Source organism: Garra rufa, chromosome 7, assembly GCF_049309525.1.
Source record: "Garra rufa chromosome 7, GarRuf1.0, whole genome shotgun sequence".
Taxonomy (NCBI): Eukaryota; Metazoa; Chordata; class Actinopteri; order Cypriniformes; family Cyprinidae; genus Garra; species Garra rufa.
In genome coordinates this window covers 9,639,332-9,666,657 of record NC_133367.1, presented here as the reverse complement: position 1 = coordinate 9,666,657, position 27,326 = coordinate 9,639,332, and the positions used below count along the sequence as shown (strand labels likewise).

The following is a 27,326-nucleotide window of genomic DNA, read 5'->3' as shown; positions in this document are numbered from 1 at the left end:
ACGAGGATAAAGTCGAAATGTTTTGCAAATAAAGTCGAAATCTTATGAGAATTTAATCCAAAATGTTTCGAAAATATTTAAAATGTGAGAAAGTAAATTTACAAGAATAAAGTGAAAATTACGAAAATAGTTGTAATATTTTGAGAATAAAGTCAAAATTATAAAAATAAAGAATGCTTTCGAGAAAAGTCTAAATGTTTCGAGAATAGTCAAAATGTGAGAATAAAGTAAAAATTATGAAAATAAAGTTGAAATTGAGAATATAGTCAATATTTCTAGAAAAGTCTAAATGTTTTGTGAAAAGTCAATGTTACGAGAATAAAATCAAAATGTTATGAGAATTAAATCAAAATGTTTCAAAAATAGTTGAAATGTGAGAATAAAATTACGAAAATATAGTTATTTAAATATAAATGTTTTCTAAAGAAAAGTCAAAATGTTTTGAGAATGAAATTGAAATGTTTCAAAAATGTGAGAAAGTGAAATTTACGAAAATAAAGTCAAAATTACAAAAAAGTTAAATTTATGAGAATATAGTCAATGTTTTGAGAAGTTTAAATCATTTGAGAATAAAGTCAAAATGTAATGAGAATGAAGTCGAAATGTAAGAATAAAGTGAAAATTACGAAAAAGAGAATAAAGTTAAAATGTTTCAGAAATAGTCGAAATGTGAGAATAGAGTTGAAATTACGAGAATATAGTCAATGTTTCGAGAATAAAGTTGAAATTACCAAAAGATCTAAAGGTTTTGAGAAAGTTAAAATGTTTAAAAAAAATAAGGTCGAAATGTGAGTATAAAGTAAAAATTACAAATATAAAAATGTAGTCAAGGTTTCGAGAAAAGTCTAAATGTTTTTTCGTGAATAAAGTCGCAATGTTATGAGAATGCAATCAAATTGTTTCAAAAATAGTCGAAATGTAAGAATAAAGTTTAAATTACGTAAGTAAAGTTCAAATAACGGGAATATAGTCAGTGTTTTGAGAATAACATCAACATTTTTCAAGAAAAGTCAAAATGTTTTGAGAATAAAGTCGAAATTATATGAGAATCAAATCAAAATGTTTCGAAAATAGTCGAAATGTGAGAAAGTAAATTTATGAGAAGTTAAAATTACAAAAATAAAGTTTAAAATGACAAGAATATGGCCAAAGTTTTGAGAAAATTCAAAATGTTTAAAGAATAAAGTCGAAATTACAAAAATAAAGTCTAAATGTTTTAAGAATGAAGTAAAAATGTTTCGAAAATAGTCAAAATGTGAGAATAAAGTAAAAATTACGAAAATAAAGTTGAAATTATGAAAATAGTAAGTCTAAATGTTTCGTGAAAAGTCGAAATATTTAGAGAATAAAGTTGAAATGTTACGAAAATAGTCGAAATGTAAGAGTAAAGTAAAAATTACGAAAATAAAGTTGAAATTACAAAAATATAGTCGATGTTTAAAAAAAAGTTTAAATGTTTCAAGAATAAAGATGAAATGTTTAAAAAAGTCGAAATGTTATGAGAATGAAATTGAAATGTTTAGAAAATATTCGAAATATAAGAATAATGTTAAAATTACGAAAATAAAGTTGAAATTACTAGAATATAGTCAATGTTTAAAAAGTCTAAATGTTTCAAGAATAAAGATGAAATGTTTCAAAAAAAAGTTGAATTGTTATGAGAATGAAATTGAAATATATCGGAAATAGTCAAAATATAAAGTTGAAATTACGAAAATGTTGTCAATGTTTTTAGAATAAAGTTGAAATGTTTTGAGAATAAAGTCAATGTTTTTAGCAAATAAAGTCAAAATTTTATGAGAATAAAATAAAAATGTTTCGAAAATAGTCAACTGTGAGAAAGTAAAAATTTACTAGAATAAAGTCAAAATTATAAAAATAAAGTTGATATTACAAGAATATAGCCAAAGTTTTGAGAAGTCTAAATGTTTCGAAAATAGTCTTGATGTCTAATGTTTTGAGAATAAAGTCAAAATATGAAAATAAAGTTGAAATTACAAAAATATAGTCAATGTTTGGAGAAAAGTCTAAATGTTTTGAAAATTAAGTTGCAATGTTACAAGAATAAAGTCTAAATGTTTCGGCCTAAATGTTTTGAGAATGAAATTGAAATGTTTTGAAAATAGTCAAAATGTAAGAATAGTCAAAATTACAAAAAAGGAAAAACTGAGAATATAGTCAATGTTTTGAGAATAAAGTTGAAATGTTTCATTATCATAGTGAGACAAACTCTGAATAATTTTTTTTCTCATAATTACAGATCTACATCTTGCAATTTAGTTTCTTAAAAGTTTAAATCTTACAATTCTGTTTTTTTCAGGCACAGAATAAAATAAAAAGGTAATTTGCTACATTTGTATCTCATGATTTGTAACACGTTGTAATTGCGAGACATAAACTCTGCAGAAACGTTTTTCCTCGTAATTCCAAATTTATGTTTTGCAATTCTGATTTATTTTCTTAAGGGTTTAAATCTTACAATTCTGTTTTTTCCAGCACATAAGAAAAGATAATTGTGAGTTTTTATCTAACAATTCAGATTTTTTTTCCTCAGAATTGTGAGTTATCTTTCTATTCTGAATTTATATCTTGCAATTTTAATTATAAAGTCAGCTAAAAACTCAAAACAAGTCACAATTGTGAAAAGTCACTAATAGTAGGCCTATTTCTTTTTTTTATTGTGTGGCAGAAACTGGTTTGTTTAATTTAGCGAATAATTATGAAAACACAAATTTCTTGTGGAATCCAAATTAAGCAGTATTAATAAAATAAATTGAATAATTTTGTTTATGCCGACTTTAAGCCGCATCACCGGCGATGTGACGTCACGAAGATCGCTGCCGTTTCCGTGAGCGCGCACGCCGCGCGCCTCAGCTCGCACGCGAAGCTTCTTTTAACCGAATAAAACGATGTGTTTTGACGTATAGATATGACTAAATGTGTTGTATTTTTATTTATAGACCTGTTAGGACCTGTGTAAACACACACCCCGCGGCTCGTTCGTTCGTGACTGTGAGTTTGATCCGCTTCAATCGGTCTGTCAGAGCTACGGTGACTGATGGACTTGTTCTGTCACGAGCATGTCGACCCGGACTCGAGCTCGCCCATCAAATACAGACCGATTCGGGCGTTCAGAGACGCGGTTCTGACCCGAGACTCACGCGTCTGTCAGAACCTGCTGAGCTCGGAGAGACCGAGCATCAAACCCGGTACCGAACCGACCGACGAGCAGCGGTACGTCCGCCGAATCTTAACGGGATGGATGTTACAGGTAAGAAAAGACCGAATGAATCTTATTCTGACGCAGTGATTCGAATCACACTGATGTGATGCTTTAATGGATTCGAATGTACTCTGATTGATTTGAATCACACTGCTCTAATGCTGTCTGATGAATCATATTCTAATTAAGTGATTCGAATCATATTGATCTGATGGTGTATGATGAATCATATTCTGACTCAGTGATTCGAATCATATTGATCTGATGGTGTATGATGAATCATATTCTGACTCAGTGATTCGAATCATATTGATCTGATGGTGTATGATGAATCATATTCTGACTCAGTGATTCGAATCATATTGATCTGATGGTGTATGATGAATCATATTCTGACTCAGTGATTCGAATCATATTGATCTGATGGTGTATGATGAATCATATTCTGACTCAGTGATTCGAATCATATTGATCTGATGGTGTATGATGAATCATATTCTGACTCAGTGATTCGAATCATATTGATCTGATGGTGTATGATGAATCATATTCTGACTCAGTGATTCGAATCATATTGATCTGATGGTGTATGATGAATCATATTCTGACTCAGTGATTCGAATCATATTGATCTGATGGTGTATGATGAATCATATTCTGACTCAGTGATTCGAATCATATTGATCTGATGTCTGATGAATCATATTCTGACTCAGTGATTCGAATCATATTGATCTGATGTTGTATGATGAATCATATTCTGACTCAGTGATTCGAATCATATTGATCTGATGGTGTCTAATGAATCATATTCTGATGCTGTGATTCGAATCATATTGATCTGATGCTGTCTAATGAATCATATTCTGATGCTGTGATTCGAATCATATTGATCTGATGCTGTCTAATGAATCATATTCTGATGCTGTGATTCGAATCATATTGATCTGATGCTGTCTAATGAATCATATTCTGATGCTGTGATTCAAATCATATTGATCTGATGTCTAATGAATCATATTCTGATGCTGTGATTCGAATCATATTGATCTGATGTCTAATGAATCATTCTGATTAAGTGATTTGAATCATATTGATCTGATGGTGTCTGATGAATCATATTCTGAGTCAGTGATTCGATTCATATTGATCTGATGCTGTCTAATGAATCATATTCTGATTAAGTGATTCAAATCATATTGATCTGATGCTGTCTAATGAATCATATTCTGATTAAGTGATTCAAATCACATTGATCTGATGCTGTCTAATGAATCATATTCTGATTAAGTGATTCGAATCATATTGATCTGATGCTGTCTAATGAATCATATTCTGATGCTGTGATTCAAATCATATTGATCTGATGGTGTCTAATGAATCATATTCTGATGCTGTGATTCAAATCACATTGATCTGATGCTGTCTAATGAATCATATTCTGATTAAGTGATTCGAATCATATTGATCTGATGCTGTCTAATGAATCACATTCTGATGCTGTGATTCGAATCATATTGATCTGATGCTGTCTAATGAATCATATTCTGATGCTGTGATTCGAATCATATTGATCTGATGCTGTCTAATGAATCATATTCTGATGCTGTGATTCAAATCATATTGATCTGATGTCTAATGAATCGTATTCTGATGCTGTGATTCGAATCATATTGATCTGATGTCTAATGAATCATATTCTGATGCTGTGATTCGAATCATATTGATCTGATGCTGTCTAATGAATCATATTCTGATGCTGTGATTCGAATCATATTGATCTGATGTCTAATGAATCATATTCTGATGCTGTGATTCGAATCATATTGATCTGATGCTGTCTAATGAATCATATTCTGATGCTGTGATTCGAATCATATTGATCTGATGTCTAATGAATCACATTCTGATGCTGTGATTCGAATCATATTGATCTGATGCTGTCTAATGAATCATATTCTGATGCTGTGATTCGAATCATATTGATCTGATGCTGTCTAATGAATCATATTCTGATGCTGTGATTCGAATCATATTGATCTGATGCTGTCTAATGAATCATATTCTGATGCTGTGATTCGAATCATATTGATCTGATGTCTAATGAATCATATTCTGATGCTGTGATTCGAATAATATTGATCTGATGCTGTCTAATGAATCATATTCTGATGCTGTGATTCGAATAATATTGATCTGATGCTGTCTAATGAATCATATTCTGATGCTGTGATTCGAATCATATTGATCTGATGTCTAATGAATCATATTCTGATGCTGTGATTCGAATCATATTGATCTGATGATGTCTAATGAATCATATTCTGATGCTGTGATTCGAATCATATTGATCTGATGTCTAATGAATCATATTCTGATGCTGTGATTCGAATCATATTGATCTGATGTCTAATGAATCATATTCTGATGCTGTGATTCAAATCATATTGACAGCATCAGATCAGTATGTTTCAAATCACAGCATCAGAATCCTGACTCAGTGCTCTCGTTCTGGAGCAGGTGTGTGAGGACCAGAAGTGTGAGGAGGAGGTGTTTCCTCTGGCCGTTCACTACCTGGACAGGTACATGTCCCAGAATGCCGTGCGGCGGTGCCGTCTGCAGCTGCTGGGGTGCGTCTGCATGTTCCTGGCCTCCAAACTCAGGGAGTCGGTTCCCCTGAGCGCCGCCAAGCTGTGCGTCTACACGGACCACGCCGTCACCGTCCCAGAGATACTGGTAATGTCACATGACCCGCTTCTACACAAACTCTTAGCATTGGAACTGGAGTGTTCCATGTTTATTTAAAATGATTGTAAAATTCTTCCAAAAGCTAGCATACATGCACACGTTAAGTTGTAGAGCTGAACTAAAATGTAAATATTAGATGAAAAAGGTATAAAACTGACAAATAGCGCATTTCAAAATGAAATTGAAAAATGAAAATAAAAGATAATTAAAAATATTCATAAATACTATAACAGTATATAAATAATATTTGTTTAATTTTTATAAAAAAAAATCATATAATATATTTTATATTATATAATACTTTATATTATATCATATTTTTTATGTATATATTTTTAAATGTCTACATAGTTTTTATGATTTTTTTAGCGAGTTTAAGTTTTAGTTATTTTATTATTAAAATAAAACATGTTTTTTATATTCTATTTTATTGCTTTTAATGTTTACTTTATTTTAAGTAAATAATTATTATTGCTATTTAATTCTGGTTGTTATTAGTATTATTAATAAAATTTTATTACTTGGGTATAATTATTATTGTTATTAATTTGTTTATTATTGTTATTATTATTTTGTTTATTATTATCAAAAATAATAAATACTTTTTTATTTACTTACACTAACAATTCAGGCATTGATATACTTATGAATCTTTTAATCTGTTTATTATAATTTGTATTATTAATACATTTGATTACTTTTTTGTAAATTATAATAATTATTATTATTTAACTACTTTTGGTATTTCATTCTAGTTAAAATTAGCATTATTAATACATTTTTTACTTAGTTATAATGATAATTTTAATATGATTAGTAATAGTAGTAGTAGTAGTATTAATTTAATTATACATTTTACTAAGGTGATTATTACAGTTATTTATTTACACTAATAATCCTGACATTGATATGCTTTTGAACAGTGTTACTTTTTTATTTAAAAATTTTTTTATTATCAATTTATCATTTTTAAGTTATTATTTAATAGTTTTTTATTTTTATTAGTATTATTAATATATTGTATTACTTATTTGTAGTTATTATAATTTGCATTATATTTTTTTACAAATATATTATTTTAATTCTGGTTATTCTAAGTGTTATTAATAGATTTTATTGATCTAATTATTTGCAGCAGTGTGAGGTGGTGCTGGTGTCGTTCCTGGACTGGGATCTGGCCTCGGTTCTGCCGTCTGATTTCCTGGAGCCGCTGCTGCAGTCGCTGCCGTTGAGCTGTGAGGATCTGGCGTCGGTCCGCAGACACACGTTCTCCTACATCGCTCTGAGCTCCACAGGTACTCCACCATCAGCAGCTCTCCTGATCCGCTCTTTGTGTGCGGGGCGTCAGGGCGGGTCAGGGACGCTTTTGTTCCGACGCTCTCCGGTTTCAGCTCTCAATGACAAATAACGGCGAGCCTCACGTCTGCATTGTGATGCTGAACCAGCCGCTTTCACTCCGCCGCACGCTTAGATACTGTTGCTAACACACACAAACTCACTCCGTCCCACAGGAAACAGAATCAGAACACTTCAACAAATAGATCAAGTTTGTCAAGACGACCCTTAGGCTAGTCTGAGAGTTTAAAGCAGCTGAAAAAGCTGGACGTTTTAAACGTTAGATAGATTAGCATGTTGTTAGCATGATTACAGTGTAGTTAGCATGTTTCCAACATTTCTCTAGCATGATTAGCATGTCACTAGTATATGTTGCTAGCCTGTTTCTAGCATGTTTAGCAGGTTACTAGCATTTTTAGAATGTTACTAGCATGTTGTTAATGTTTCTAGCATTCCTTGCATGTTTCTAGCATGATTAGCATGTTGCTAGCATGTTTCTAGCATGACTTGCAAGTCACTTGCATGTTTCTACCATGATTAGCATATCATTAGCATGTTGCCACCATGTTTCTAACATGATTAACATGTTATTATCATGTTGCTAGCATGTTTATAGCATGATCAGCATATTGCTAGCATGATTAGAATGTAGTTAATATGTTCCTTACATTTTTCTAGCATGATTGGCAAGTTGCTAGTATGTTGATAGCATGATTGGCAAGTTGCTAACTTTTCTGCCATGATTAGCAAGTTACTAACATGTTTCTAGCATGGTTAGCAAAGTTACTAGCTGGTTGCTAGTGTGTTTCTAACATGTTTAACATGTTGCTAATGTTTCTAGCATGAGTTAGCATGTTGTTGGCATTTTTCTAGAATAATTAGCAAGTTGTTAGCATGTTCTTAGCATGATTTGCAAGTTGTTAGCATGCTTTTATCATTATTAACATGTTTTTTTAGCATGATTAGCAAGTTACTAGCTGGTTGCTAGTGTGTTTCTAACATGTTTAACATGTTGCTAATGTTTCTAGCATGAGTTAGCATGTTGTTGGCATGTTTCTAGCATGATTAGCAAGTTGTTAGCATGTTCTTAGCATGATTTGCAAGTTGTTAGCATGCTTTTATCATTATTAACATGTTTTTTAGCACGATTAGCAAGTTACTAGCATGTTTCTAGCATTATTGGCAAGTTGCTAACTTTTTTCTACCACGATTAGCAAGTTACTAACATGTTTCTAGCACGGTTAGCAAGTTACTAACTTGTTGCTAATGTGTTTCTAGCATGTTTAACATGTTACTAGCATGTTGCTAAAGTTTCTAGCATTGGTTAGCATGTTGTTGGCATGTTTCTAGAATGATTAACATGTTGCTAGCATATTTCTAGCATGGGTTAGGGTTAGGTCGCTAGTCATTAAGTCTAGCATTATTCTAGCATGATTAACAAGTTCTTAGCATGATTAGTAAGTTGTTATCATGTTTTTAGGATTATTAACATGTTTTTTTAGCATGATTAGCAAGTTACTGGCATGTTGCTAGAATGATAAACCAGTTACTAGCATGTTATCTTAATTCTAGCATGCTTAGCAAATTACTAGCATGTAGTTAGCATGACTGACAATTTACTAGCACAAATAGCATGTTGTTAGCATGATTCTAGTTGTTAGACTTGCTAGTAGATAGATTAGAAATATTGAATGGATTAGAAATAGTTGATAGAAGGGAAGCTTGAGTATCAAAGGATTCTGGGAGTTTAAATTTGAATTTTGACAGTTGGAATTTGAATTTTGACAGTTTAAATTTGAATTTTGACAGTTTAAATTTGAATTTTGTCAGTTGGAGTTTGAATAGTGTTGGCTCAGTTGAATGTAATTCTATGAGATTTGTATGATTTTTAATCTTTAGTTTTATGTAAACTAGAACTTACATCAGTCTGAATAGCTGTGTTGAGTTTGTTGGTTGTAGTTTGAAAGCTCTAGAAGGAGGAGCGTTCAGAAATTGTACAATATACGATTGGTCGGTTTTTGGTTGGCTCAAGTGTTGATGTGAGTGAATGTCTGTTGTGTTTCAGAGCTGAAGTTCTCCGTCTTCCCTCCGTCGGCGGTGGCCTGTTCCTGTGTGACGGCGGCTGTGACCAGACTGAACGTCCTGAAGGATATGTTCAGCCCCGACGGCCTCCTTCAGCTCCTGAGGGACGTCCTGGACGTGGACATGGTGAGGACACTCATGTTCACTCATAACTGTCATTTTAATTTAGTAATTTTGAATTTATTCGAGGAAATTTTGACTTCGCATTTCAACTTTATTCTAGTAATTTCAACTTTATTCTCGAAACATTTAGACTTTATTTCCGTAATTTTGACTTTATTTTCGTAACATTTCAACTTTATTCTTGTAATTTAGATTTTTTATTCTCAAAATTTTAAACTTTATTCCCGAAACATTTCTGCATTATTCTCATAATTTCGACTTTATTCTCAAAATATTTAGACTTTATTATAGTAATTTTGAATTTATTCTTGAAATTTCAACTTTTCACGTAACATTTCGACCTTATTCTTGAAACATTTTAACTTTATTTTCCTAAAATTTCGACATTCTCTAAATTTTAACTTTTTAAATTTTTGTAATTTTGACTTTATTCTAGTAATTTTAAATTTATTCTTGAAATTTCGAATATTTTTTATGAATTATTATGAAAATAAAGTCAAAATTAAGAGAATAATATTGAAAATTTGGAGAATCAAGTTGAAATTTTAGGAAAATAAAGTCAAAATGTTTCGAGAATAAAGTCGAAATGTTTCGTGAAAAGTCGAAATTTCAAGAATAAATTCACAATTATTAACAAAGTCTAAATATTGAGATGTCCAAATATTCTCAAAACATTTCGACTTTATTCTTGTAACATTTTAACTTTATTTTCCTAAAATTTCGACATTCTCTAAAATTCAACTTTATAACTTTATTCTGAAAACATTTCAACATTATTCTCGTAATTTTTACTTTATTCTAGAAATATTTAGACTTTATTCTAGTAGTTTCAAACTTATTCTTGAAATTTCTAATATTATTTACAAATTATTATGAAAATACATTTAAAATTAAGAGAATAATATTGTAAATTTAGGGAATCAAGTTGAAATTTTAGGAAAATAAAGTAAAAATGTTTAGAGAAAAAAATCAAAATGATTCGAGAATAAAGTTAAAATGTTTCGAAAATAAAGTTGAAATGTTTCAAAAAAAGGTGAAATTTTAGGGAAAAAAGTCAAAATGTTTCGAGAATAAAGTTAAAATGTTTCGTAAATAAAGTTGAAATTTTAGGAAAATAAAGTTTTCATGAAACATTTCGACTTCGTTCTTGAAACTTTATAAATTTATCCTGAAAACATTTCAACATTATTCTCATAATTTTGACTTTATTCTAGTAATTTCAAATATATTTTTGAAATTTCGACTATTTTGTACAAATTATTATGAAAATAAAGTCAAAATTAAGAGAATAATATTGAAAATTTAGAGAATCGAGTTGAAATTTTAGGAAAATAAAGTTAAAATTCCAGAAATTCCAGAAATAAGTCGAAATGTTTAGAGAAAAAAGTCAAAATGATTTGAGAATAAAGTTAAAATGTTTTGTAAATAAAGTTGAAATTTTTGGAAAATAAAGTTGAAATGTTTCGAAAATAAAGTTACAATTTTTGGAAAAGTTGAAATTTTAGGAAAATAAAGTCAAAATGTTTCAAGAATAAAGATAAAATGTTTCGTGAATAAAATTAAAATGTTTCGAGAATAAAGATAAAATGTTTTGAAAATAAAGTTGGAATTTTAGGGTAAAAAAGTCAATGTTTTGAGAAAAAAGTTAATGTTTTGAGAATAATGTTAAAATGTGTCATGAATAAAGTTAAAATTTTAGTAAAAAGAAGTCAAAATGTTTCAAGAATAAAGTAAAAATGTTTCGAGAATAAAGTTGAAATTTTAGGAAAAAAAAGTCGAAATGTTTCAAGAATAAAGTAATAATGTTTCGAGAATAAAGTTAAAATGTTTTGAGAATAAAGTTAAAATGTTTTGAGAATAAAGTTAAAATGTTTCGTAAATAAAGTTGAAATTTTAGGAAAATAAAGTCGAAATGTTCTGAGAATAAATGTTTTGTGAAAAGTCGAAAATTCAAGAATTTATTCAAAATTACTATAAACAAAGTCTAAATATTGATATGTCTAAATATTCTCAAAACATTTCAACTTTATTCTCGAAATATCAACTTTATTTTTGAAACATTGACTACATTTTTAAAAAAACATTTAGACTTTATTCTTTAAATATTTAGACTATTCTCATCTCTTTTCTTGAAACATTTTGACTTTATTTTGCTACAATTGTGACTTTATTGTCTAAATTTCAACTTTCACACTGCTGTGACTGAGACTGAGTCTGTCTGTGATTCAGGCGTCTCTGCGCTCCTGTTTCTCATCGCTGGAGGAGACCATCGATCAGATGCTGCCGTCTCCATCTGAACAGCAGGTGCAGGACGTCCCGCTCTGACAGGTGGATGCATCAGACCCATCAAATACGCTCAAATGAATGTATTCTAGTGTTTTTTCTCTTAACGTTGACGGTTCCGGTGCATTAGCGTTTGTTGACGATGTTCTCGTTAGTGTAAATGTCGCAGATGTTCAGCACCCAATCAAATATTTGCATTGGCACGAAACCTTCGCTTGTCAAACACATGTCTGCATGATTTCACACGTCATTCAGACTTAATCATATATGTTAATAACAGACTCTTTATCAATTTTACTGACATATATATGTGACAATAAACTGCATAGCTGAGAAAGGTGAATGGTTTAAGTGTGCTGGTTTAAGCGGAAATGCCACATTTCACCCTCAAAGTGGTTTTGCATTAAGAAAATGAAGCCTGTTTTACATCATACAGTTATCTTTATGACACTTAAGCACATTTGATCCAGTTTCTACAACAACGTTTCAGTGCCACGTTAAGATCACGAGATTAAAGTCATAATATTTAGAGAATAAAGTCGAAATTATGAGAGTAATGTTGAAATGTTTTGAGAATAAAGTTTAGAGAATGAAGTCAAAATTGTAGGAAAATAAAAGTTTTTAAGAAAAAAGTCGAAATTACGAGTATAGTCTAAATATTTAGAGAAAAAAAATCGAAATTTTTTTAAAAAATTAAGTCAATGTTTCAAAAATAAAGGTGATATTTCAAAAATAAATTCTCAATGTTTAGACTTTATTATAGTAATTTTGAATTCTTAAATTAATTTTCACAACATTTCAACTTTATTCTCGAAACATTTCGACTTTATTTTCCTAAAATTTCAACTTTATTTTCGAAACATTTTGACTTTTTTCTTGAAACATTTTGTCTTTATTTTCCTAAAATTTAAACTTGACTCTCTAAATTTTCAATATTATTCTCTAAATTTTGACTTTATTTTCACAATAATTCGTAAAAAATAGTCGAAATTAAGAATCAATAATAAATTTGAAATTACTAGAATAAAGTCTAAATATTTCTAGAACGAAGTCAAAATTCCGAGAATAACATTGAAATGTTTTCAGAATAAAGTTAAACATTTTGAGAATAAAGTAAAAATTTTAGGATAATAACGTCAAAATATTTCGAGAATAAAGTCGAAATGTCTCGTGAAAAGTTGAAATTTCAAGAATAAATTCAAAATTACTATAAGTCTAAATATTTTGAGAATTAAGTCGAAATTACGAGAATAATGTTGAAATGTTTCGAGAATAAAGTTAAAAATTTTGAGAGTCAAAATTTTGGATAATAACGTCAAAATATTTCGAGAAAAAAATTACGAGAATAAAGTCTAAATGTTTCAAGAATAAAGTTGAAATTGTGAAAATAAAGTTGAAATGTTTGGAGAATAAAGTCAAAATTTCAGGAATAAAGTCTAAATATTCTATTTAGTCTATATATTTATAATTTCAGGAATAAAGTCTAAATATTCTATTTAAGTCTATATATTTTTACTTTATTACAAAAAAAAAGCTGAAATGTTTGGAGAATAAAGTAAAAATTTTAGGAAAATAAGGTCAAAAATTTTGTTAACAAAGTCAAAATATTTAGAGAATAAAGTCAAAATTACGAGATTAAAGTCTAAATGTTTCAAGAATAAGGTCGAAAATGTTTCACGAAAAGTCGAAATTTCAAGAATAAAATTTAAATTTCAAGAATAAGCTATTCTCAAAATATTTAGACTTTATTCTAGTAAAAGTATAAATTTAGAGAATGAAGTCCAAATATTGTCAAAATGTTGCCAGAATATCGAAACATTATTTTTTAAATTTAAATCTGTGTTTAAAAATGTCAATTTATATTTTTTTTTTAGTTTTAGTTTTAATCATTTTAGTATGTCAAGTTAAACAAAAATGAATAATGTTGCTTTGGCAACTAGCTAAAATAAAATGTTTTCTTTTTAATATTTTATTTTAGTCAATATTTAGTGTATTTCAAGTAACTAAAGTAAAACAACAAGAACCCTGGTATCAGCTCACGTTACCACTTTAAAAGCCCACAGATGCATTTGTTGCATACTGTTTGCCTTAATTACTCTCTTAAAATGTATTATTGCTTCAGTGTTAACAACTGCAACACAGTTCTCACGTACTGCAAAGTGTAAATGTCATTTAGGGTTATCCAGAAGATTATAATGGGTACCAAAGAACTGACAGCCTGAGAGCATTTTCCACTTCATTTGTGCTGTTTTATTGTTCCACTGATTCAAAGAGACATCAGGGCGGATCAATCAGCCACTTTGGCAAATAAACATGCAGGAACTCGAACACAATATGACACCAAACAGAAGGAAAAACACCTCATTAACCGGTTTTCTCCAAGCAGCCCTACAGTCAGATCACACCGCTGCTCTACTAGACCTACAAATACTGTATTTACTGATGACCCCAAACACCCTGCTATGACACGGAAATACCATTCCTTCCCATTCCTAAATAGTACTAGGCACACAATTGTTAACATCTAGACGGCAAAAATCCCACCTTCTTGACACATTTCTCTAAGACAGAATGTTTGCAATGAAATATGAGAAGAGTTCTAACAGTAGCTTGATCTTATTCTGAGAGGTCACGGTGTATTTTACCATCCTAATAAACAGCAACGTGGAAGCAGTTTAAACACTGCTATCTGCACGATTCAAAAGCTCTTATCATGAAACAGATGCAGAACTAAAGTCTGGACTACATAAAGTCATAAAGTTTATTGTTTCTGTTGCACCTGTGAACTCTGAGCAGGTGATGCAGGCTGTAAAAGTCCGAAATTGGCGGGAATGAACTTCAAGTCAATCCTCGGACAGAGTTCTTGTGTGCTTCTACATTCTTGTTGTCTACCACCAGTATTCACCTTTTAAAAATAACTAAATTCACAATGGTTCTGAACGTCACCATGAGTCACCTTTGGTATTTTTGGACTAGCCAACACCCTGAACAAGTCTTTTTAAATTCACAAACATTTCCAAGAATAGCTAGTCAGTTGTTCATCGCCAGGAGAAGGGCGGCTGACAAAATAAAAGGCACTTTTCACAAACCAAGTCTGCATAATAAAAGCCACCGTTTTGCATGTTGCAAATGCAACACAAACCGCTGTCCCCTCAGAATGAAATGCATGTCCTAAAGAGGACGTCCTGTCCTCTGCGAAAGCCCATTTCCTGCTGGGCCTGAGACCATTCCCTAACCACTCTTTGTCTGGCGTTGCTCCAGAACGTTTCCTCGCTTCAAATTGGTTTCCTTTTCCAAGCACAACTGGAGTTGTGTTTCAGCTTGCGGTTACTCCTAAGGCTTGTTTGTAAGTCTGAGTGACGTTTTCACAGTCAGCGATTGAAAACACGCTCTCGGACACTCCCGCGCGGTAGCAGTCCATGTCCCAATGTCCCTGAGACTCCTCCCTCAAGTCGAGGAGATTATCAGCGGAGACGCATCCTCGCATCCTCCGTCCCCCCGCTGGTCGCTCCATTGGAGCAACCGGAATGTCACGATCAGGGAGGTCGAGTCTGTCGAAGGACTCTGAGGAGAGGATACTATCCTCGCTGATTGCGCCACTTGGTCGGGATCTGTTGACCACCGTGGGTAAGGAGGGTGCAAGCTGATCCAGCGAGCCAAATTCTTGCAGGCCGCCGGAAAACTTCCCGTGCCGCTTGAGGATGCCCTTGCGGTGCGGCACCGGCGACGGGTTTACAAGCGTCTGTCCGGAGCTCTCAGGAGAAGACGAATAGTAGCCTGACTCGCTCTCTGAAGGCTTCTTCAGGATGCCCTTAGGAGGTGGAGGTGGAGGCAGGACAGATGGTGCCAAAGTGTTCTGGCTTTTCTCCTCCAAGGGCGTAGCCTGGGAGTCACTTGGCGCTTTTTGTTTCAGGCTGCCCCGCTTCTTTAGAATTCCCTTTGATGGACGAGGGGCCTCCTGCATGGTCTGCGAGACGTTGTTTTCTTTGCGCGACCTGCGTATGGAGCGCTGCCGCTGGACCGGTTCGCCTCCGGCTGTGACGCCGCCTGTTCGCAACAGGCACCGCATCTTAGAACTGCTCTCCAGAAGAGGTCGGGAGGTGCGGCGTAGCCAGTCTGCGATGCGAGTCGGCCCACCGGTTGCATGGACTGGCTCCTGATGCGCAGCTGCGGGCTCGTTCTGAGCGAGTAGAGGGAGCTGATAGCCCCAGTTGAGCCACCAGTGGCCTGCGATCTCTTCCAAAGTAGCTCTGCGTGCAGGGTTCACCATCAACATCCAACGGATCAAACCGGAAGCATCTGTGGGATGACAAAAAGGATTGAGATTGATGTGTGGTATACAACAGGAATGTCCAGTTTTGCTTCAGGAGAGCCACCTTTCAGCAGAGTTTAGCTGTAGGAGTCTAGCTCCAAGTAAACTCACCTGAGCCAACTAACCAATATCTTAAGGATCACGAGCTAAACTCTGCAGGAAAATATCCGTCCACGTGCAGGACTGGGCACCCCGTGCAACATCACAGACGGCATTCAAATTTTTCAGTAAGGGTTGTCAACGTGAGGGACTGTTGGCAATGCAAAGCGGGCGTATCCACGTGGCACCGTTTCAAAGTTTTATGTAACTATGCAAATGATCAGCAAAACCATGTTTTGACTACTAATAGGAATTAAAGCTTGGGAGCACAAACAGTGGACAGTATCCCGATACCATGTCTCCCAACCCTGTTCCTGGAGGCACACCAAACGTACACATCTCTAAACTCTTCCCAATCAAACACAGCTGATTAAACTTATTAGCTTGTTAGTGGAGACTCCAAGACCTGTAACGGATGAGGGATAAGACATCCAAAATGTGTACTGTTGGTGTGCCTCTGGGAACAGGGTTGTATAACCTTGCTTAGCAAGACTAGTTTATGTAACTTCTGATTCTGCAAATGTAGGGACATAGCTAAAAAATGATGCATGGAAAACCATGTGAGGAATTGGACCTTAACGTAAGATCAACATTGAATCCAACACCATGGTGACTAGGCTCCGGCAATAAAGTTGCTGCCGGTAGGAACTTGACAGTCCCGGAGGGACTCAAATTTATGAGTGCCATGGTCAACAGATGGAAGGCACGCAACTCAATGTTATCTGCTAGGAATAGATAAGCTCCATCAATAAAACTGCTACATGGCATGGTTCAAAGAGCCAAGTTTGGACCTTCAGCAAACATAGTAAACCAGTTTCGTGCCTCGGTTTAAATATAGGGCAAGTGGAACACAAAAAAGGTCATTTGAGTTTCGGTTGTCTTCCAAGTCATCTTCTAAGAGCCTTACCAGATGGTTTGGTGGGTTTGCGGTAGTTTCCGGTGCTGATCTGCTGGACCAAGTTCTTGTGGTCTTGTCCGTCAAAAGGCATGGCTCCATGAACCAGGGTGTACAGTAGGACGCCCAGAGACCAGCTGTCCACCTCAGGTCCTCTGTACGGCCGGCCGTTCACAATCTCAGGCGACGCATACAGAGGACTACCACAGTACGTCTGCAGGAACTTGTCGTCCTGGTATAGGTTTGACAACCCGAAGTCAGCGATCTGAAAAACAGACAGTGGTTTTGATCAGTACCTGACCTGTCATCTAGTGGTCGTTGACCTTTTCCGGTGACAGTTTTACAGCTGAAAGTAGATTTATGCCTTTATCTCACGCAAGTTTTACAGCCTCTGGTTTAATAATGCCAGGGAAAACAGAACTATCAGAGATAACATTCCAAACAGACTATGAAAGTCTCAACAGAAACTGCTTAAGACTCTCAAAGGTCTGTTTAGCCAGTTCATTCAACAGTTTACAACAGGGTTGTCCAATTCAGATGCTGGAGGACCAATATCTTGCAGAATTTTCCCAATTCCCAATGAAACCCAAAGTGAATCAAGGTCTTCAGCAGTGGTTCCCAATTCTGGTCCTGGAGAACCCCCAACACTGCACATTCGAGGTCTTGGAGTCTTTAGTAATGAATTGAATCAGGTGTGTTTGATTAGGGAGATATCTAATATGTGCAGTGTTGAGGGTTTCCAGGACCAGGATTGGGAGCAACTTGTCTTCGTGATTACTAGAAACATCCAGGAAAATGTGTTTAGGGCTGGTTGGATCTAAACCAGGGATGCCCAGACTTGGTCCTGGAGAGCCACTATTCTGCAGAGTTTAGCTCCATTCCCAATGAAGCCCAAAGTGAATCAAGGTCTTCAGCAGGGGTTCCCAATCCTGGTCCTGGAGAACCCCCAAGACTGCATGTTTGAGATCCTGTAGTCTTTACTAATGAGTTGAGTCAGGTGTGTTTGTTTAGGGGGATATCTAATATGTGCCTTGTTGAGGGCTCTAGAAGACCAGGATTGGGAACTACTGGTCTTCAGGATTACTAGAAACATCCAGGCAAGTGTGTTTAGGGCTAGTTGGATCTAAACTACTAGGGGTGTTGGCTTTATTAGCTCCATTCCCAATGAAACCCAAAGTGAATCAAGGTCTTCAGCAGTGGTTCCCAATCCTGGTCCTGGAGAACCCCCAACACTCCTGCACACACATTTGAGGTATTTATTGAATCAGGTGTGTTTGATTAGAGATATATCTAAAATATGCAGTGTTGGGGTTCTCCAGGACCAGGATTGGGTCTTCAGGAATACTAGAAACATCCAGGCAAGTGTGTTTAGGGCTAGTTGGATCTAAACTACTAGGGGTGTTAGCTCCATTCCCAATAAAACCCAAAGTGAATCAAGGTCTTCAGCAGTGGTTCCCAATCCTGGTCCTGGAGAACCCCCAACACTCCTGCACACACATTTGAGGTTATTTGTTGAATCAGGTGTGTTTGATTAGAGATATATCTAAAATATGCAGTGCTGGGGTTCTCCAGGACCAGGATTTGGTCTTCAGGAATGCTAGAAATGTCCAGGCAAGTGTGTTGAGGCAAGTTGGAGCTAAACTCTTGAGGACACCCTTTCTTGGAGGAGGATTGGACACCCCTGGATACCCAAATATTTTTTTTTCTTAAACAAGGTTGATTAAACTAGTTAAACCCTCCCAAATTAAAAATCAATTCGGTCCCAAACTTACTTTTATATTGCCGTTGTCGTCCAGCAAGATGTTCTCCAACTTCAGGTCACGATGAACAATCCCGTTCTGTTGGGAAAACAGAAATATTTAGTTGGGTCCAACTTTTTATGTTTCTTGCCAACCAAACACAAGCTAATGAGTGTTATCATTTGGCAGAAGTTTAGTCTGTTTACATTTTTGCAATCGTTTTATAAAACCAATCAGGGTTTTGAGGGTTTCCCCCATTGGTTTTACGCTTGAATGAATGATCCAGCGATCAACATGGTCTGGTGTTTGGAAGGGAATTTCACTCTTAAACTCTTTCATAATGCAGACTAGATGACAAACGCATCAGAAAATCCCCAGACTTTCCTGATTACGCCAGCATTTCTGCACAAGCGACAGCACTGTGACCCGGGTTCATTGTGATCACCTGCCGCCCTCTTTTATCTCGCGACAATCTCTAAATAAGGTCATGGCGGGAGCTGGAATGCGAGTCATGCGTGATTGTGTTTCTCTGCAGGAGGGCGAAGCGCGTCTCCCTTCAGCTCTTTTAACATCGCCACAAAAACAGCACCACGCCTACAGCTCCATGTTCTCTGCGCTTGCGTTTCTCAAACATAGCCGTATTATCATGCTAAACGCTCTGTTTGAAAGCAAAACATAACTGGTTGAGCATCTTCAGGGTTTGTTTGTTCTTCACATGCTCTGTTGTCTTGTTGGGTTTGTGTGTGAATGAGCGTCCGTGTGAAACTCTCAGACGCTGTTCAGCCATGCGGAGGGTAATGCGTGTTATGCAATCCCGCGTTCCCGCTCTTGGTGTGCGGGTGGGTTTGTGTCGACCCCCGTTCGGCACACTACAGCCTTGGGCTGGTTTTACAGACTATGAGAAATGCTCACATGACGTTTGACTAATATTTAGCCTCGCTGACCTCGCGCTTGACAGATATCTGTTAAGACGGACTGTGGGGGTGAAACACTGATGTGTCTCTGAAACCCTAAAACTGCCTGTAAAATACCTTATTAACGTCATTTTAGTATCGTTATTATGCTATTATAGTTTTTGTTAATATTTTGCATGACTTTTTAGTGTCTCTTTAGTGTTTTTCAAGTTTCAGGTTTCAATTTTAAGCCTTAATGTTGGTGTTGGTTTTGTAATTTTTATAAATTATACATTTATTTTTACAATTTTTAGTCATAGTTATATTAATTTTAGTCCTTAAACTTAAATTTAAAAAAAATTAATTGTTGCAAAATTAATTAATTAAAAATAATACGGCTGTTATGATAATATAGTTAATTTTAATAAGTTTAAGTTTTTTTATTTATGTTTTTGTCAAAGATTGTCTATATAGTTTTTTGACATCCTGATACCTAAACTTATTAGTTTTAGTTATTTCAGTACTTTAATTTAGGAATGTTGCAAAATAAATGATATCTGAAATAAATTAATTTCTTAACATTTTAATTGATGTCAGTTACCTCAGACATTGAAGAATACAAATTATAGCAATGAATATTTTGAATTTTTACATTTTGTTTTAATTTTAATTAATTTTTGACATTTTATTAGTTTTTTAGGTATCATCATTATACTAATACATTTTTATGAATATTTTGAATCCGTATTAATTTTACAGTTTCTCTTTTAATTTTAGTTAATTTTTTATTTTTAAATGTAAGTTTGTAATTCTGTTTTCTTTTTACATTTTCTGATTTAATTAGAATTTTTCAAAGTTTGTAGTTTTTTTTCATTTAAGTACCATTATAATGCTAATTTTAGAGTTTTATTAATATTATTCAAAAAATTTATATTTAAAAATTAGTTCTTATTTTTACATTTTCTTTTAATTGTAGTTTTTTTATTCAAAATTTAAGTTTGTAATTTAGTTTTTTGTCATTGTATTAGTTTTTAAGTATCATTATTATGCTAATATTTTGAATTAGTTTTATTTTTACATAGTTTTAATTGTAGTTTTTTATTCAAAATTTAAGTTTGTAATGTAGTTTGTCATTTTATTACGTTTTTTATTTAAATCTTAATATGCTAATACATTTTTTGTTAATATTTCAAATTATTTTTTATTTCTACATTTTATTTATTAATTTTAGTTTCTTTATTTAATTTCAGTTTGTAATAACATTATACTAATAAATGTTTTAACTTTTTTTAATGTAAGTTTATAATTTTTTTATTTTTTTATTTGTGTATACAGTTTTTAGTAGTTTTTATTTCAGTTTTAGAGTTTTAATTGTCAAAAAATGTATTACATATGTTTTACTTATCTTCAAATCTGCAATATCTAAATAATGTATTTTAAAACATTTTACTTAAGTAAACAACTATATAGAAACAGAAAAAGTTACAAATTACTGTAGTTTACTAAAAGTAATCTAAAATAGAAAAGTAATGCCTAAAAATGTCCTATTCAGGTATGTTTTTAATAGTGATTTGTGTGTGTTTTCTCACCCGATGGCAGTACTGTACGGCGGAGACGATCTGTCTGAACAGATGTCTGGCTTGGCTCTCAGAGATGTGCTGTTTGTCGCAGATGTAGTCGTAGAGATCTCCTTTACTGGCGTACTCCATCACGATCACGATCTTGTCCTTGTTCTCAAACACTGAAACACACAGCAATCACATATCAATCACATTACACCACGGCATAAAGACAGTCAGGCCTGTTTTTCACATCACATTTCACTCGGATGAGAACGAAGGACAGAGCAGGTTATGCTAACGAGGCCGGCGGGTGTTCATTGTGGTGCACTGAAGCACACTAAAGAGGTTTTTGGGGTTTGTCTGGATTGCATAACCAGAACAAAGAGCCTTGCGTGCCGATCTCCGGTCTGCCTGAATCCGTACCTTCGTAAATGCTGATGATGTGCGGATGACTGAGAGACGACATGATCTCGATCTCACGCCGGATGTGGATCAGGTCCTGCTCGTCACGAATCTTCTCCTTACGGATGGACTTTATGGCCACCTGGAGAACACAAACAAACACAAATACTTAATTCAAACATCCCAGACCTTCAGATTCAATGATTCAAAAAGTAAAATACTAAAAACTGGGATGTTTTTCAGGGCCGAAACTGATTTTTACAGATCAAGTAGACCGATAACCGATAATTTGAACCGATATATATGTGTTGTGTAAAAGTGAAAATTAAATATCAAAATTTAAGAATAACAAGGGCAAATCGCTTTTGAAAATGACCGATAACCAATGAAATGCTTAATATCGGCACCGATAATCAGTCAACCCCTAGTTAAAACTAGTCAAAATGTCATTAATTATAGTTTAAAAAATATATATATTTATTCATTTTAATTTATATTCACCAATATGCTCTTAAATTATTTTATTGGCAAATTACGATTACGATAATTATAAAAATGCTTAATATTGCAACCGATAATCAGTCGACACCTAGTTAAAAACTAGTCAAAATGTAGTTAATTATCGTTTTAAAAAATATTATAATTGTTCATTTTAATTTATATTCACCAATATGCTCTTAAATTATTTTATTGGCAAATTACGATTACGATAATTATAAAAATGCTTAATATTGCAACCGATAATCAGTCGACCCCTAGTTAAAACTAGTCAAAATGTCATTAATTATAGTAAAAAAATATATATATATTTATTCATTTTAATTTATATTCACCAATATGCTCTTAAATTATTTTATTGGCAAATTACGATTACGATAATTATAAAAATGCTTAATATTGCCACCGATAATCAGTCGACACCTAGTAAAAACTAGTCAAAATGTCATTAATTATAGTTTTAAAAAATATATATATTTATTCATTTTAATTTATATTCACCAATATGCTCTTAAATTATTTTATTGGCAAATTACGATTACAATAATTATAAAAATGCTTAATATTGCAACCGATAATCAGTCGACCCCTAGTAAAAACTAGTCAAAATGTAGTTAATTATCGTTTTAAAAAATATTATAATTATTCATTTTAATTTATATTCACCAATATGCTCTTAAATTATTTTATTGGCAAATTACGATTACGATAATTATAAAAATGCTTAATATTGCAACCGATAATCAGTCGACCCCTAGTTAAAACTAGTCAAAATGTCATTAATTATAGTAAAAAAATATATATATATTTATTCATTTTAATTTATATTCACCAATATGCTCTTAAATTATTTTATTGGCAAATTACGATTACAATAATTATAAAAATGCTTAATATTGCAACCGATAATCAGTCGACACCTAGTAAAAACTAGTCAAAATGTAGTTAATTATCGTTTTAAAAAATATTATAATTATTCATTTTAATTTATATTCACCAATATGCTTTTAAATAATTTTATTGGCAAATTACGATTACGATAATTATAAAAATGCCTAATATCGGCACTGATAATCAGTCGACCCCTTGTAAAAACCAGTCAAACTGTAGTTATAGTTTTTTTTATTATATTTAATAATTTTAATTTATATCCACCAATATGCTTTTATGCAAATTATTATTACGTTAACCATAAAAATGCTTAGTATCGGCACCGATAATCAGTCAACCCCTAGTTAAAACTAGTGAAAATGTCATTAATTATAGTTAAAAAAAATATTCATTTTAATTTATATACACCAATATGCTCTTAAATTATTTTGTTGGCAAATTACGATAATTATAAAAATGCTTAATATTGGCACCGATGATCAGTCGACCCCTAGTAAAAACTAGTCAAAATGTAGTTAATTATCGTTTTAAAAAATATATATATTTATTCATTTTAATTTATGTTCACCAATATGCTTTTAAATTATTTTATTAGCAAATTATGATTACGATAACCATAAAAATGCTTAATATTGGCACCGATGATCAGTCGACCCCTAGTAAAAACTAGTCAAAATGTAGTTAATTATCGTTTTAAAAAATATATATATTTATTCATTTTAATTTATGTTCACCAATATGCTTTTAAATTATTTTATTAGCAAATTATGATTACGATAACCATAAAAATGCTTAATATTGGCACCGATAATCAGTCGACCCTAGTAAAAAAAAGAAAAAAGAAAAAAAGAAACTACACCAGTAAAACTAAAAACTAGTCAAAATGTAGTTAATTATATATTTAAAAAATAATAATATTTAATCATTTTTAAATCATCACAATATTCACAATGTTGGTTAATTATATTACGTAATGTTATTTAATATTAATAGTAGTTACCAGTTAAATATGACAATATACACAATGTGGGTTACTATATTATATTATATTATTTTTAATACTATTTATTAATTAAATATAAAAGCATTTTTTTTTAATATTTAACATATTAATACCACTACCACATGCTAATTTTAGTAATACACTAGTGTCATGTATTTAACCGAATTTCATATTAATAGCACTGGTTTATTACATATTAAACCATTATTAAAAATTAACAATGTTTAAAGTATGTAATATTATATGTACAATGTAGGTTAATGCTTCATATATTTAACATTATTTAATATTAGTAGTATTTATTAAATGTGAAATAAAAGTAATAATTTAAAAAGTAACATAACACTTCTACTAATATTAAGTGTTAATATTAATGACATAGTATTAAATTATATATTTATCATTATTTAAGACACCACTGATTTATTATATCTTAAACAATTTTTAAGTAATAATCTAAATATTTGACAATTGATTAATTATATGTTAATTACTCTAATAATATATTTAACATTATTTTAAATTAATACTATTAATAATTATTAAATCTCAATAAAAATTGTTATATATATATATATATATATATATATAAATTTAATTTAGAAATTTCTTTCTAAAACATATTTATGATTTGAAACATCAATCAGGAAGCAGCAGCAGAAGGAGTGTTGCGTCAATCATCCGTCAGACAGATCTTGCATAACCGGGTCATATTGAAAGTGATATTTACGCAAGGCTGCTTTCACAAAGTATTTCCACAGAAGTTCACACCTACAGTGAAAGTGATTTAGTGTTTGTGAGATTTCACACTGAATGTAATAGGCCTCGTCTGATTGTGATGCAGAGCTTTTGCATATGAAGGCCTGCATTGGTCTGCGCTTTGTGTCTCGGCCTCTTTTGTCCGTCTTTTGTGAGGTGAGTGTGTTTGCAGGAATGTGTGTGTCGTCAGACATGCTTCACATTCCAGCGGCCGTGTGTGTCTTTGTCAGACGCGTCTCCGCAGGTCAGCGATGACCAGCAGATGGACAAACACAGACACACAGGCATCTCACACATCCCTCACACACACGTCTGTTCTGACGCGCAAGACATACACAAACAATAATACACATCAGTGATTTTTTTACCATTGTTTTTTTAAAAGATATAGACATTTTTGTGTTTGGGTCATTTTGAACCAGGTATGTATGTGTATATATATATATATATATATATATATATATATCGGCACCGATAATCAGTCAACCTTTAGTAAAACTAGTCAAAATGTGGTTAATTATAGTTTAAAAAAAATTATATTTAATCATTTTAATTTATATTCATTAATATGCTTTTAAATTATTTTATTGGCAAATTATGATTACGATAACCATTAAATTGCTTAATATTGGCACCCATAATCAGTCGACCCTTAGTAAAAATTAGTCAAAATGTAGTTCATTATAGTTTAACAAATTATATTTAATAATTTTACATTTTATATTCACCAATATGCTTTTAAATTACTTTTTGGCAAATTACGATAACCATAAAAATGCTTAATATCGGCACCGATAATCAGTCGACCCTTAGTAAAAATTAGTCAAAATGTAGTTTATTATAGTTTAACAAATTATATTTAATAATTTTAAATTTTATATTCACCAATATGCTTTTAAATTACTTTTTGGCAAATTACGATAACCATAAAAATGCTTAATATCGGCACCGATAATCAGTTGACCCTTACTAAAAATTTGTCAAAATGTAGTTTATTATAGTTTAAAAAGTAATATTTAATATTTTTAAATTTTATATTCACCAATATGCTTTAAAAAAAATTTTGGGCAAATTATGATAACCATAAAAATGCTTAATATCGGCACCGATAATCAGTTGAACCTTAGTAAAAATTAGTCAAAATGTAGTTTATTATAGTTTAACAAGTAATATTTAATCATTTTAAATTTTATATTCACCAATATGCTTTTAAATTTCTTTTTGGAAAATTACGATAACCATAAAAATGCTTAATATCGGCACCGATAATCAGTCGACCCTTAGTAAAAATTAGTCAAAATGTAGTTTATTATATTTTTTTAACAAGTAATATTTAATAATTTTTAATTTATATTCACCAATATGCTTTTAAATTATTTTATTGGCAAATTATGATTACGATAACCATGAAATTGCTTAATATCGGCACCGATAATCAGTCGACCCTTAGTAAAAATTAGTCAAAATGTAGTTTATTATATTTTTTTAACAAGTAATATTTAATCATTTTTCATTTATATTCATTAATATGCTTTTAAATTATTTTATTGGCAAATTATGATTACGATAACCATGAAATTGCTTAATATTGGCACCCATAATCAGTCGACCCTTAGTAAAAATTTGTCAAAATGCAGTTTATTATAGTTTAACAAATTATATTTAATAATTTTAAATTTTATATTCACCAATATGCTTTTAAATTATTTTTTGGCAAATTAAGATAACCATAAAAATGCTTAATATCGGCACCGATAATCAGTCGACCCTTAGTAAACTAGTCAAAATGTAGTTAATTATATTTTTTTAACAATTATATTTAATAATTATAATTTATATTCACCAATATGCTTTTAAATGATATTATTGTCAAATTACGATTACAATAATCATAAAAATGCTTAATATCGGCACCGATAATCAGTCGACCTCTAGTAAAAACTAGTCAAAATGTAGTTAATGAAATGTTTTTAACAAGTAATATTTTATCATTTTTAATTTATATTCACCAATATGCTTTTAAATTATTTTATTGGCAAATTACGATTACAATAATCATAAAAATGCTTAATATCGGTACCGATAATCAAAATTAGTCAAAATGTATTTAATTATAGGTTTTTTTAGTTATATTAAATTATATTTAATTTTTGACACTAATGGAGCACCATTGGTGTCAAAAATACTTTTGTAAAATTATCTATTAAGGTATATTAGTGTCAGAAAATTTTGTTATATAAATATGTCAGTCAATATTTTTTTTCCAAAAAGATTTTGATAGTTTATTCTCAAGTGAATGTATGTTGTTTTAATTGTATGTGTATATATATATATATATATATATATATATATATATATATATAAATTGTATTTATTTATTTAAAAGACAAAACCTACCAACCAACATTTCCAACACTTCTTTCAAGTACTCCACTAAATGTGAAAATATTTGTTGATTTTAATATTTAATTTTTTTTTA

At 31.8% G+C, this 27,326-nt stretch overlaps 2 protein-coding genes across 2 annotated transcripts in view; one reads left to right on the top strand and one right to left on the bottom strand.

Annotated features, from left to right (window-relative positions):
- The first annotated feature begins 3,058 nt into the window (after positions 1–3,058).
- ccnd3 (cyclin D3) lies at positions 3,059–12,123 on the top strand. The gene is made up of 5 exons (XM_073843416.1): positions 3,059–3,271; positions 5,744–5,959; positions 7,107–7,266; positions 9,372–9,514; positions 11,741–12,123. The coding sequence occupies exons 1-5, from the start codon at positions 3,059–3,061 to the stop codon at positions 11,834–11,836; spliced, it is 828 nt and encodes a 275-aa protein (XP_073699517.1). The 3' UTR covers positions 11,837–12,123.
- Positions 12,124–14,021: 1,898 nt separating this feature from the next.
- Positions 14,022–27,326, bottom strand: part of nuak2 (NUAK family, SNF1-like kinase, 2) — a 14,946-nt gene continuing 1,641 nt past the window's right edge. Inside the window, exons 2-6 of the mRNA XM_073844000.1 lie at positions 21,718–21,838; positions 21,322–21,473; positions 18,873–18,938; positions 17,113–17,365; positions 14,022–16,093 (exon numbers count right to left, since the gene is read on the bottom strand). Coding sequence (XP_073700101.1) covers positions 15,111–16,093; positions 17,113–17,365; positions 18,873–18,938; positions 21,322–21,473; positions 21,718–21,838 — 1,575 coding nt within the window. The 3' untranslated portion in view covers positions 14,022–15,110. The remainder of the gene's footprint in view (positions 16,094–17,112; positions 17,366–18,872; positions 18,939–21,321; positions 21,474–21,717; positions 21,839–27,326) is intronic.

What these genes read in the sequence shown, in the direction of transcription:
- ccnd3 (XM_073843416.1), top strand. Translation starts at nt 3,059, where the DNA reads ATGGACTTGTTCTGTCACGAGCATGTCGACCCGGACTCGAGCTCGCCC. An exon ending in TAACGGGATGGATGTTACAG is followed by an intron (nt 3,272 to 5,743) that starts GTAAGAAAAGAC and finishes GTTCTGGAGCAG; the next exon opens with GTGTGTGAGGACCAGAAGTG. An exon ending in TCACCGTCCCAGAGATACTG is followed by an intron (nt 5,960 to 7,106) that starts GTAATGTCACAT and finishes AATTATTTGCAG; the next exon opens with CAGTGTGAGGTGGTGCTGGT.